This window comes from Ranitomeya variabilis, chromosome 4 (assembly GCF_051348905.1).
Source record: "Ranitomeya variabilis isolate aRanVar5 chromosome 4, aRanVar5.hap1, whole genome shotgun sequence".
Lineage (NCBI taxonomy): Eukaryota > Metazoa > Chordata > Amphibia > Anura > Dendrobatidae > Ranitomeya > Ranitomeya variabilis.
This window is the reverse complement of record NC_135235.1, coordinates 688447545-688461560: the sequence shown is the minus strand read 5'-3', so window position 1 is coordinate 688461560 and position 14016 is coordinate 688447545. Positions and strand designations below refer to the sequence as shown.

The 14016-nt window shown below is 46.0% G+C and overlaps 2 protein-coding genes across 4 annotated transcripts in view; both read right to left on the bottom strand.

The window, feature by feature from the left end:
• LOC143767692 (oocyte zinc finger protein XlCOF8.4-like) overlaps positions 1-14016 on the bottom strand; it is a 220744-nt gene that overhangs the window by 112750 nt on the left and 93978 nt on the right. The gene's annotated exons all lie outside the window — the stretch shown is intronic.
• The window catches only part of LOC143767694 (uncharacterized), a 28978-nt gene that overhangs the window by 13354 nt on the left and 1608 nt on the right, over positions 1-14016 (bottom strand). For all 3 annotated transcript variants that reach the window (XM_077256183.1, XM_077256184.1, XM_077256182.1), the window contains 2 exons: positions 13902-13999; positions 13616-13706 (listed from right to left, as the gene is read on the bottom strand). In XM_077256183.1, the coding sequence (XP_077112298.1) occupies positions 13616-13706; positions 13902-13999 (189 nt within the window). The remainder of the gene's footprint in view (positions 1-13615; positions 13707-13901; positions 14000-14016) is intronic.

The following is a 14016-nucleotide window of genomic DNA, read 5'->3' as shown; positions in this document are numbered from 1 at the left end:
GTAGATGATGGACTAAAATCTCTACCCACAGAAGAAGCGGCAATCGACCTACTTAAAAGGACCCAACATATGCTGTACCGAGCTAAGCTTAGACTGCACAAAATTGCTTCAAAACAGCCCGGCTATCATGAGAGCCTTTGAGTCAAGTGACCACGCACCTGGATTCAAGGACATAGACCTGGGACTAGACTGTCCGCCTGTGCAGAGAAGCTTAGGCCTGAGGTGGAACCTGTCAGCCGACACCTTCGGTTTCCAAATCAACTGTGCAGACTAACCATTCACTAAATGTGGTGTCCTGTCAGTGGTAAATAGCCTATATGACCCACTGGGATTCGTAGCACCAATTATCATACAAGGTAAATCCCTTCTGAGACAGCTCTCCGAAACCGTCAAGGACTGGGATGCCCCACTACCTCCCGATAAGGAACCGAAATGGGAAACCTGGAAGCAGTCTTTGTGTGCCTTGGATGAAATCCACATACCGAGATGCTACGCCGGAATCTCACTTGCTGCTAGCACTAGGACGGAACTCCATGTGTTTTCAGATGCATCCACGGAGGCCATTGCAGCTGTTGCCTACCTGAAGGTGACGGGATCCGACAATCAAGATCATGTTGGTTTCATTTTTGGCAAGGCCAAGTTGGCTCCCAAGCCTGACCACACTATTCCCAGGCTGGAACTCTGTGGGACCGTGCTTGCAGTAGAACTTGCAGACTTTATTCAGCATGAGCTGGACACTCACATAGATGACGTACAATACTACAGTGACAGCAAAGTTGTCTTAGGTTACATCTACAACCAAACGAGGCGCTTCTACGTGTACGTCAGTAACCGCATTGAGAGAATAAGAAGATCTTCCAAACCTGAACAGTGGCACTATATCCCATCTGAACTTAATCCAGCCGACCATGCCACTAGACCTATGTCTATAAATTCCTTTGCTAACTCTTCTTGGCTTTCAGGTCCAAGGTTTCTGCTGGAACAGAAGGGAAGTGAATGTGTCCAGGAAGTCTTCAGCATCCAGGATCCAGATGATGATCCAGGAGTCCGCTCCTTCGGTTGCCAGCGCTTCGAACGCTTCTCCAATTGGATGAAGCTCGTCAAGTCTAACGCAAGGTTAGTCCACATTGCGAGATCTTATCTCAACTCACATGGAGACAAAGACTGTCATGGTTGGCACATCTGCCAAAAAACACTCTCTATCGAGGACATTGTGGTAGGATAACTATGAACAGAACTCTGCAATAGTACTTTGCCCATTGGATTACAGTTGGGTCAGAGATAGTTTGGCCTAGCGCGGCTTCTCTGATCCGAAGATGGGTTTCCTTTGGATTATCTCAGGAACTGACTTAAATTAATGTCTTATCTTGTTTAAAGTTATTGCATTGCATGCATGTTTGGTTTCATTTTCTAGGTGGTTGGACTTTATTTCAAGGACATTAGTATAGTGAAATCCCTTACGGAATTTCAGACGGGGAGTGTGATGTTTCATGTATGTTCTTCAGTTTCTATGTATGTTGTTATATTTTACTCTGCTGTCACCCAATGGCCTTTTTCCGTATGGCAGCTTGTTATTCATTAATTCTTGTGGGCATGTATTCCACTTCCGGTTCAGGGGTCAAGTCTTCTCTTCCTCTGGCAGCTATTTCAGTTTCAGTTTCATGCTGTTGTGAGAGGACACGCTTTAACCGGGCTTAGGAAGGCATCAGTCTTTCGACCTCTTGCTGTTCACTCTTGCTGCTCACACTTGCAGTCATACTTGGTGCTACATCTTACTGTACCTTGTCTACACCTGCATTTCTGGAGAAAGTACTGTATTACCAGTTATCGGCTGTATGTCCAGATGTCAAATAAACAAGTCTGGATTGCACAATCCCTGGTGTGGATCATCTCTCCGGATGCTGAACAGCATTGGTCCTGTCTGCCTCACATCGAAGAAATACTGAAGGTACGTTTATCTCTTTCTCACAACTCTTAATAGTCAACCACACCTCCATTCACCTCATGTGGGGACAGAACATAGAGTGGGTCTAGCAGGGTATACAACCAGTACTCTTTTTTTGGCCAAAAAGAATATAACACGAGGGTGACAGGAAGGGCATCAGTACATGAAGTCTGCCATATGTGCCAAGTATCCTACAGCCAACACTTCCGTGTCTCCACCATGATGACTACTCCCCATCTCCTCTATCTTTTCCAACTCATTCCCCTCCTCAGCCCATCCACGAAGGAAACTTGTGTGTGTGTACTAGCCTCTGTTGTGCTCCTATTCCTTCTCCTCCACCCCTTCATTGTTAGCCAATCGCACTGAGCATATTACATGGGGCTGGGTAGTATCTCCCTGTCTCATGTCTTCCTCCATCTCCACCTGCTCTACATGCAAAACTTCATGTTTTGCCATCAGTGACTGTTTAAGTAGGCACAGAAGTGGGATCATTGTGCTGATGATGGCTTCCTCACTGGACGCCATCAGTAAGTGTCAACTTCAGCTAGAGAAAGTGTGGTGAAGTGACTGAAGCGGTTACAGGCAATAGGCTGCTAGGAACAGCGTGATCATGTTACTCAAGGCAGTGCATTGTCAAAAAACAATTCCATGCGAATCCATCTGTAGGTTTGGGAACCTCGAGATGGACTTCGGGGCCTTTAGAAGCTCTAAGCCTACGGAGATACAGGGAAAGAATGACCTAAACTCTCAGAGGCAGAAGTTGTTGGAATTGGGGTGCATTGCTTTTGATGGAGAAGAATTTGTAATGCTAGCGGAGTTAGCAATAGAGATGCTCTGCCCATACCAAGAACTAGGGCTAAAGTTTAGTCCGGCACCTGTGGGAAAGACCCTAACCAATTGGGCTCTATCCTATATGTTTGATTGTAATGACTAAAAGCTGAAGTAAAAGTTTGACTGTTTTCACAAATTCAGTGTCCCCAGGATTGTTTGCTGCAAAGATTCTGGAAGATGGGAACATGGAATCATTGGTGGCCTATGGGCCACAAGTAAGTGTGATGCACCCCACACACAGCAGCACTCCAGGACTGGGACACATTTTGTCTGTAGGGTGCCAGAGTGTGCAGAAGCAGCAGCACGCTAACAGCTACCTCGCTCAGTCACGTTACACAAGAATGGTACATGTGTGAGCTTGCCAACCTTCAGAATCTCCACCAGGTTACACCCATTATCACACACCACCATAGCTGGTTATAGGGTCTGCAGAGAGAGCCACAGATCTATCTGGTCTGTTATTCCTTTCAATAACTCTGCAGCGGTGTGTGGTTTGTCTCCTAGACAAATTAGCTTCAGCGGAGTCTGTTTCCGCTTTGCTAAGGCAGTGCTGCAGAGCTTCCAGCTTCTGGCAGATGTGGACAACGTGCTCTGAGACAGCAAATCAAATATGGTAGATGAGCAATAGGGGCTGCAGGAACTGGAGTAGGAAATGGAGTAAACCCTGATAGAGGTAGGGCCAGCAATCCTCCGTGTTGGTAGCACATGTGCCATGCCAGGGTGGGACTCGGGCCTAGCCTCCACAATATTCACTCAGTGTGCCATCAGGGAAAAGTAGCATCCCTGAGTCATTGCTAGAAAGCTGGCGGGGGGAGTGGCTGCAGGAGCCACCGGCTGTGGCACAGTGACAGCTGCAGCCGCCGGCTAACAGAAGATATCATACTCACCCTCCTCGCGCCATCGCTGCATCTCTGTCCCTGCGCCGGAGGAGCCGAGCCATGCGGGACCGGGGGAGCTATGCATACAACAGGGGAAGCCACACATACCAGGACAGGACGGGGGAGCCACATACCAAGACAGGACAGGGGGAGCCACCAGACAGGACAGGAGGAGCCACATTTCAGGACAGGACAGGGGGAGCCACATACCAGGACAGGACAGGGATGGGGGACAATGTATACCTGGCTTATACTTGAGTCAATAAGCTTACCTAGTTTTCCGTGGCAAAAGTAGGTGCCTCGGCTTATACGGTAATTAAATCCAGACAAGTTTTTAAGAGCTTTTTTAGTCGTATATATCACCAAAATGTCACAAAAAGCACCAAATACTATATGGATAACTAATTAAATCCAGAATTTTTTTTCAACACTTTTTGTGGTTTTATATACCACCGTAATGTAACAATAACTGCGTTCAACTGTATGGATGACTTATTGAATCCAGAATTTTATATATTTTTTTAAGTAAATATTCTGAAAGTGTAGTTGATGTACTTCTACACTTATAAAGGCTTGCAGAAAATGTAAAGCAAAGAAAACCTTGTAAGGAAGGTCATCCAAAGACCCATGAAAGGCAACAACTGGCAGGCCTCATTCAAATATTTTTAAAATGTATTTGCTGTACTCTTATACTGAAAGACTTGGCAGAATGTGCAAAGCCGGGACAAAATTATAAGGAGGATAATGCAGTAACCCTCTTCAGGTGTGAGCTTCTTCTTCTCCTTCCTCGGGAGGCTTAAAGGACTGCTTCCACCTGTTTCCTGGAGCCTGATTCGCAGGTGCCTGGGCTGCAAGTGACTTGGTTACGGGCATTGCCGGAGCCCCCGACATATAGAAAAGGGCGACAGAACTTTGTGTCACCTGCAACATTGCCTGCTCTCGCATAGGAGGTGGAGAACCCCAAGGACAGTACTACCTCTCGGGAGTGGTCTCGAGCGGCACCAAGGAGCTTTTCCCAGGCCTGTTCATTCCTCAAGAAGGGTTCAATTCTGCTGCTTTCCTTCTGGTATCACACCCACCACATACCAGTGATGTTGCCCCATTTTGAGGAATGTGACAACTGGTTCCAGCAGTCAGCTGCTACAGCCTTCAAGGCAAGTGTTCCTCCTCTACTGCCCACTGGTTGAATGAGATGTGATGAAGGATTCTAAATTCTTCTATGGATTCCCATCGCTGCTGCCAGTTGTTCGCAGCGACTTCACCTGACGTGCCAACTGTCGGTACCTTGTGGCTAGTGAGCCCGATAGCATTTCTCCAGCCCTGGCTCGCCTCCTTGTCTCTTCTGACTACCCTAGGTCCCACAGTCCGCTCACCACTCCCGAATTCCTGACTCTCCCAACCGCAGTCCACAAGAACCCCAGCAGTAAAAGCTGAAGCCTGGGTTAGTCCTAAGTGGTTTCAGGAAAGCTTTGGGCTCCTGCCACCCCTGCTGTTGTGCAAGCTTACTCTGGCTCCGACATCCCTCCGGTCACTCCCTCGGGAGTTTCATGTGATTCCACCATCTTTGTTGCCCACTAAGCATGTTACAATGTATGGATGACTAATTGAATTGGGAAAAATTTTTGGATGCTCTTTTGGAGTATTATATGCCACGGAAATGTACCCCAGAGCCCTTAATACTGTATGGATGAGTAAGTGAACACAGTAAAACATTTTCAATGCTTTTTCGTAGTGTTATATATCACATAAATGAAACCCAGAGCATTTAACCCATACTCTATGGGTAAGTAATTTAATCCAGCAATAAAATTTTACCCTTTTTTGGAGTGTTATATAACAATAAAATGTACCACAAAGCACATAATCACAATGAATTATTTTTTTGCACACAAAAAAGCAACTACCACAGCTATATATTGAGCAACTGACTGCAAATCACTAATCACTGCCTACAGACTGTATTCAGCCACTCTCCCTGCTCCTGCAACCGCTCTTTCTCCCTAGGCTAAATGCAGATTGTATCTGATACAAACTTCAAAGCACAAGATTAGCCCTTAGAAGGGCTGTTAGTATGAAGGTTCAGCTTCAGCACCAGTATCTACACTACAGGACTCTAACATAGTAACATACTTAGCAAGGCCGAAAAAAAAAAATTGTCCATCCAGTTCAGCCTATATTCCATCAGAATAATTCCCCAGATCTAAGTCCTTCTAAAGAACCTAATAACTAGTGTTGAGCATTCCGATACCGCAAGTATCGGGTATCGGCCGATATTTGCTGTATCGGAATTCCGATACCGAGTTCCGATATTTTTGTGATATCGGAAATTGGAATCGGAAGTTCCCAGTGTATGGTTCCCAGGGTCTGGAGGAGAGGAGACTCTCCTTCAGGCCCTGGGATCCATATTCATGTAAAAAATAAAGAATAAAAATAAAAAATATGGATATACTCACCCCTCCGGAGGCCCCTGGACCTTAGCGATGTAACCGGCAGCCTCCGTTCCTAAGAATGCAGCGTGAAGGACCTTCGATGACGTCGCGGCTTGTGATTGGTCGCGTGACCGCTCATGTGACCGCTCACACGACCAATCACAATTTTAAAATACTGAATGCCTAGAAGGACCTGAAAATTACGTCACGGCTTGCTGTGATTGGTCGCGTCGCGGCCACATGGGCGGCACGCGACCAATCAGAAGCCGTGACGTCACGGAAGGAAGGAAAAGCACGCATTTTAAGCAAACAACGCTGCCGGTTCCCTCGGTGAGGTGAGTATAGCAATATTTTTTATTTTAATTCTTTATTTTACACATTAATATGGTTCCCAGGGCCTGAAGGAGAGTTTCCTCTCCTTCAGACCCTGGGAACCATCAGGGATACCGTCCGATACGAGTCCCATTGACTTGTATTGGTATCGGGTATCGGTATCGGATTAGATCCGATACTTTGCCGGTATCGGCCGATACTTTCCGATACCGATACTTTCAAGTATCGGACGGTATCGCTCAACACTAGTGAGTATGAATCATTCCAGCCAGGGAGGACGGGGGAGCCGGCGGAAAGGAGGAGGTCCGCGGTGGACGGCCAGGACGGGGAGCCATGCCCATGAATGATACAAGATGGGACTGGGAGCGCCGGGGAGCCGGCGATGAGCCACGCATACGGGGGGGGGGGGGGGGGAGATGAGCCACGCATACGCCGGGGGGGGGGGGTTGGGGGGAGATGAGCCACGCATACGCCGGGGGGGGAGATGAGCCAGTGCATGGCTCATCCCCCCCCCGTCCCCCTGTATGCGTGGCTCATCTCCCCCTCCTGTATGCATAGGTGGGTCAGGCACTGGCTCATCTCCCATCCCCCCCCCCTGTATGCGTGGCCCACGCATACGGGGGGGGGGGGATGGGAGAGGAGCCAGTGCCTGGGCCACCCATGCATACAGGGAGGGGGAGATGAGCCACGCATACGGGGGGGGGGGATGAGTTACCTATGCATATAGGGAGGGGGAGATGAGCCATGCATACATGATGGGAGGGGGGGCCATTATACAGTATGCATGGAGCATCATATGTGGCCTTTATACAGTATGGAGCATCATGTGTGGCCATTGTACAGTATGGAGCATCATGTGTGGCCATTATACAGTATGGAGCATAATGTGTGGCCGTTATACAGTATGGAGCATCATGTGTGGCCGTTATACAGTATGGAGCATCATGTGTGGCCATTATACAGTATGGAGCATCATGTGTGGCCGTTATACAGTATGGTCCGCCCCTGCCCCATTGTCGGCCATGGCCAGCTGTGTGCTGCTGGGGTGTGACTGTGCGGCCGGGCAGGGGTCCGAACGTCGAGATGGCTGTATCTGCGCTGGGGGGGGGGGGGGTCATTAGGGGTGGTGCCGGCTGTAGCTGCTGCTGCACTGGGGTGTGATTGTGCAGCCTAGGGGGTGGGGGGCGATCGTCGGGAGGGGTGCCAGCTGCTGCGCTGGGGGGGGGGGGGGTGATTGTGCGGCCCGGGGGGGGCGATCCAATCGGCAGTGGGGGCCAACTGCTGCGCTGGGGTCATGACTGTGGCCTCGGGGGTACGAACGATGACAGTGCATGTGCTGCCGTTGTTGTTGGTGAATGTGCGGGGGGCCAGCTGCTGGGGTCGGTGAATGGGGGGGGGATGCAGAACAGTGGCAGAGGTTGCAGAAGATGATGGGTTAGGATGGGGGAAGGTGGAGGATCCTGGAAAGTGGAGCTGTGTATACGGGGAAATGTGTATGTATATAGGAGGGAGAAGCTGATGTGTATATGACACGATCGTGTTCATATAGACATCACAGTGCCCCTAACACTTTCTCTCTTATTTTTAGCTACCAGCTGAAGCTGCTGGCTAGAAACACAGTGGATGCCACGTTGACATCATGGAAGACTCCTCAAGGTTTGTTTGGTCCTTGAATAATGTATAGAGAAATGCAGAGCTGTAGTACACAACCCGTATAACACCCCTCTCCCATATACAGTATCAGCGCCCTGTTCTTTGGTGCTAGCATTCTTAGAATTATAATATATAGTATGGGCGGGGTTATTGAAAATGGGCGTGGCCAAAATTCCGGCCGCCGCGACTTAGAGGACCTGTTGTTAAAAATTTGAATCCCACCCCTGGGTATCGGGTATCGGTATCGGCGATATCCGATATTTTTTGGATATCGGCCGATCCCATCCGATACCGATACCTTTGAGTATCGGAAGGTATCGCTCAACACTACTAATAACTGTAAGATACACCAGCTCCAAAACAGTAAGCATTTCTTTTAGTATCAATCCCCCTCCAGAAACATCATAGGGGTGCCAAATTTGGCTCAGAACACTCTCAAAAGACTGTATAACACAAACGAACCAAAAAGAGAGAACACTGTCCCAAATAAAATCCAAGTAATTTATTTCATAAATACAATTTTACTTCTGACATAAATAAATACACACCATCACATGTAAACAAGGTGAATAGAAATGACTTCACAGGTATAACACCCAGGGCCAGCAAATGTAAGTGGATGGGAGGGCAAAGCAAAAATTTAAACCCAAACCAAATAGAAATTACTTACAGATGTAATGGCACAGCCGCTAGATAGATAGTCATATGCAATAATTAAATATCATCCTTTAAAGTGCCAAGTGCAAGGGATTAAATCCACATATATAAAGTGCTATCATTCTAAAAGCGGCTAAGCCATACACCATATCCTGCAACTAATCGTTAGTTTAAGGGGGACCAAAATCCTCTCAAGGGGTAATGCAAATGACCTCACCCATAATTCTCCACCGCTGGAACCTGAGCTGTGCAGCCCCAACGCGTGTTTCGCGTTGGCTTCCTCGGGGGGCTGTAACTCACTGTGTGCCACTACCGCTCATTATATAGGGGCATGATTTTAGGCTGGTATGTTCATACGGCGCATGCGCAGAGTATCGTGTCACCGCGACTGCTATGTTTCCGGCCCTCACCGGCAGCGCCGGGCGGGAAATCCCGCGTGACGTCATTACTCGGCGGCACCAGAAGTTTCAGAAGCCTTTAACAACGCGTCGCTGAGGTGACGCGCTCCGGGCATGCGCACCAACACCAGTCACCATCTTTACTAATGGAAGGAACTGGAAACACCATCTTTGGTAAGGTCATATTACTTAATTGTAATGGGATCCCTATGGACATGTAGCTGTGCGGCAGCATGACTCCTCCCAATTCCACCGTAAATGTGACCAATAGTCACAGGAAAAAAGGCCACGTCCATATAACCCCAAAACTCAAAAAGGACCCAAAATCATTACACGCCTCCAGGAGAAAGACCTAACACTAATACTCTATAAAGTAATATAATGTGAATAAGTGCTCAATGATATGAAAAAATGAATAATTAAATATACTTAGATGACGAAGTCATACAACAAATACATAAGAAGTGCAACAAAAAAACGTGACAATACACTAATAATAACACATAAATAATAATTATAAAATGATACAACACAGTTGTAAAAAAAGTGATTCTAATAAAAAGGTCATCTCCAAGGCTTGTTCGATGTTCACACCAAAGGGTGATTGGATCCTTCCTCTTATATTTGTTCCTCCCAGTAGATCAGAAAACCCCCAATTGGAGCAGAGATCTTTTAGATATCCAAACATGAATATAAAACTATAAAAACAGACATAGAAAACACACAATTAACAAAATTAAAATAAAACCAGAGACATCAGAATTCTATAAAAAAGGTGTTATACCTGTGAAGTCATTTCTATTCACCTTGTTTACATGTGATGGTGTGTATTTATTTATGTCAGAAGTAAAATTGTATTTATGAAATAAATTACTTGGATTTTATTTGGGACAGTGTTCTCTCTTTTTGGTTCGTTTGTGTTATAATAACTGTAAGATACAATATTGTTCTGCTCCAGGAAGACATCCAGGCCTCTCTTAAACCCCTCGACTGAGTTCGCCATCACCACCTCCTCCTCAGGCAAGGAATTCCAGATTCTCACTGCCCTAACAGTAAAGAATCCTCTTCTATGTTGGTGGAAAAACCTTCTCTCCTCCAGACGCAGAGAATGCCCCCTTGTGACCATCACCTTCCTTGGTAGAAACAGATCCTTGGAGAGATATTTGTATTGTCCCCTTATAAACTTATACATTGATAGTAGATCGCCCCTCAGTCGTCTTTTTTCTATACTAAATAATCTTAATTTTGCTAGTTAATCTGGGCGTTGTAGTTCACGAATCCCCTTTATTAATTTTGTTGCCCTCCTTTGTACTGGCTCTAGTTCAATTATATCATTCCTGAGCACCAGTACCCAAAACTGTACACAGTACTCATGTGCGGTCTAACCAGAGATTTGCACAGAGGCAGTATAATGCTCTCACCATGTGTATCCAGACCTCTTTTAAATGCACCCCATGATCCTGTTTGCCTTGTCAGTCGTTGCCTGGCACTGGCTGCTCCAGGTAAGTTTATCATCAACTAGGATCCCCAAGTCCTTCTCCATGTCAGATTTACCCAGTGGTTTCCCTTTCAGTGTGTAATGGTGATATTGATTCCTTCTTCCTATGTGTATAACCATACATTTATCATTTTTAAACCGCATCTGCAACCTTTTGGTGCAAGTTTCCAACTTATCCAGATCCATATGTAGCAGAATACTATCTTCTCTTGTATTAACTGCTTTACATAGTTTTGTATCATCTGCAAATCTCGATTTTTTACTGTGTAAACCTTCTACCAGATCATTAATAAAAATGTTGAAGAGAATAGGTCCCAACACGGACCCCTGCGGTACCCCACTCATCACAGCGACCCAGTTAGAGAATATACCATTTATAACCACCCTTTGCTTTCTATCAGTAAGCCACTTACTTACTTACTCCGATTCGTTGTACTGTGCACACACGTCTGGGCAAGCACTCTCTCCCTCCAATAACAACTGTCACCGAGCTGTGCAATGGTGTCAGTGTGCCGAGCCTGACACCACCTTCCTTTATAATATTCCCCTGATGATGTCACACAGCCAGTAATGAGCGTAATGCCACTACCAAGATGGCTACGGCATTACAGTGACCAGCAGGCAATCCCCACGTTTTTTGGCTGTGTAACAGGTGCCACACACGTGGAGTGGGTATTCGAGTTTGAAATCGATCACAGACTAATGCTTGCCGAGTAACAAGCACGTCCGAGGACACAGATAATCAAGTGATATCCGGGTATCACAGAGCATGTTCGCTCACTCCTAATCAGGATTCTAGGAAGCCAACAGCATAATTTCCCTCCACTTTCTCTTAGAGGCCCATCATAATATATTTCTCCAAGTGATTTTCTAACTTGTCGGAAAATTCTACGCACACTGTGTAGTGCAGCAGTGTCCACACTGTGCAGTGATGAGGCAGTGACGCAGGAAAAGTTCAAAGTAAAGTCTCTTTTAACCCCTTTCTGCCATCGGATGGAATAGTACATCCGATGGCAGATCCTCTGCTTTGATGCTGGCTCCGGCGGTGAGTCCGCATCAAAGCCGGGACATGTCAGCTGTTTTGAACAGCTGACATGTGCCTGCAATAGGTGCAGGTGGAATCGCGATCCACCCGTCGCTATTAACTAGTTATATGCCACTGTCAAACGCTGACAGCAGTATTTAACAAGCACTTCCAGCCATCAGACTGGAAATGCGCACACCGCTGACCCCGTCACGTGATCGGGGGTCATCGGTGCGTTGGCATAACAACCAGAGGTCTCCTGAAGACCTCTATGGTTGTTGATGCCAGATTGCTGTGAAGCGCCACCCTGTGGTGGGCGCTCATAGCAATGCAGTAATTCTGCTACACAGGAGCGATCTGAGCATCGCTGTAGCCTCCCAGGCAATTGATGCATGGCAAAAGTTTAAAAAAAAAAAGTTTTAAAAAATATAAAAAAAAATTAATAAATAAAAGTTTAAATCACCCCCCTTTCGCCCCATTCAAAATAAAACAATAATAAAAAAAAAAATCAAACCTACATATATTTCATATCGCCGGGTTCAGAATTGCCCGATCAATTTAAAAAAAAAAAGAATTAACCCGTGCGCTAAATGGTGTAGCGAGTAAAAAATTAAAAACGGCAGAATTATGTTTTTTTGATTGCCCCGACATTCAATTAAAATGCAATAACTGGTGATCAAAAGAACGTATCTGCACCAAAATGGTATCATTAAAAATGTCAGCTTAGCGTGTAAAAAAAATAAGCCCTCACCCAACCCCCGATCAAAAAAAAATTAAGACGCTACGGATTTCGGAAAATTGCACAATTTTTTTTTTTTTTACCAAAGATTGGAATTTTTTTTACCACTTAGATAAAAAAGAACCTAGACATGTTTGGTGCAGGTGAACTCGTAATGACTTGGAGAATCATAATTGCAGGACAGTTTTAGCATTTAGTGAACCTGGCAAAAAAGCCAAACAAAAATCAAGTGTGGGGTTGCACTTTCTTGCAATTTCACCGCACTTGGAATTTTTTTCCCGTTTTCTAGTACAAGACATGGTAAAACCAATGGTGTCGTTCAAAAGTACAACTTGCCCAGCAAAAAATAAGCCCTCACATGGCCATATTGACGGAAAAATAAAAAAAGTTATGGCTGTGGGAAGGAAACGAGCGAAAAATGAAAAAATCTCTGGGGGTGAAGGGGTTAATGAACAGTGTACTCACAAAGAGAAAGTAAATCAGATCCTCTGGATCGTAACCGGGAAAACAAAGACAGTCCGTGGCCTGTTGCCATGGGTCACTGCACCGTTGTGAGTGCTGAAGGTGCCAGGCCTTTTGGCTCCGCTGGGCCCTGTGTTACCTCACACAAGTTGTGCTCTGCAAAGCCTTCTGCTCTGCCTGCAAGACCAAAACTGACACACCCAACCCTCTGCTGCAGGGGTTTTTACAAACAAGCCTGTTGTCGTAGGCCACATGGAAAACCTGGGACCAGAGAAGGGACCGCCCCACTACCATCTCAAAAATAAAAGCCAATGGCAGGTTTTCTTAAATCTGCCTTGGACAAACAGCTTGCTGACACTTCCTTCTATTCTGCCTTGCAATCACAGCTATGCCTGTGACTGAAATGCACTCCCCCGACTTCCATATGTTTATTTGCACATCCTGGGGGACACCTAGCGACCCTCGCATATAACACTGGTCTCTGCCTCATAATTGTTGTTTGGCTTTGTAGTTTACAGATCTGGGCAGGTAATGGTCAGAATCTTCTAATCTCTTGAGGTGGGTGGATCCTCCAGATTGTAAGTTCTATAGGAAAGGGCTTTCACAAAATCATTTGAACATTTTTGGATGGAGGAGAATATTATACTCTAGAGGCAAAATGGTGATCACACGATTGTGATATGGCCAAACTACACGACTGATAAAGCAGCCACAGCTGGTGACTGAGAATAATCTGTGACTCCACTACATTTAGTGGTTACTACTCACCTGGGAAGTCATATCTTGGAATCTCTTCTTTACACACCTCCTCAATTTTCACGTATGTCTCTGCAGTATAATTAAGTATCAGATCTTCATACTGAAACAAATATTGTAAAACTCACAGACAGATGGAGAAGTCACATCTACGATCAGCTCTAATCCTGCCATCTCCACCGTTCTCATTACACAAGTATAACACATGTAATACTGGTGGATAAAACAAGACTAAACACAAGACTTTCACAGCCGTCTACACATCATAGAGGAGATCTCATCACACCTGTCCATCTACCTGATAATCCTGAGGAACATTGGGATCTTCTTGTTTACAGTTCTCTGGACGAAGAGGATGGGGACATCTCTCTGGTGTTGTCCTCTTACTGGATAGATCTGCAGGAAACACATAC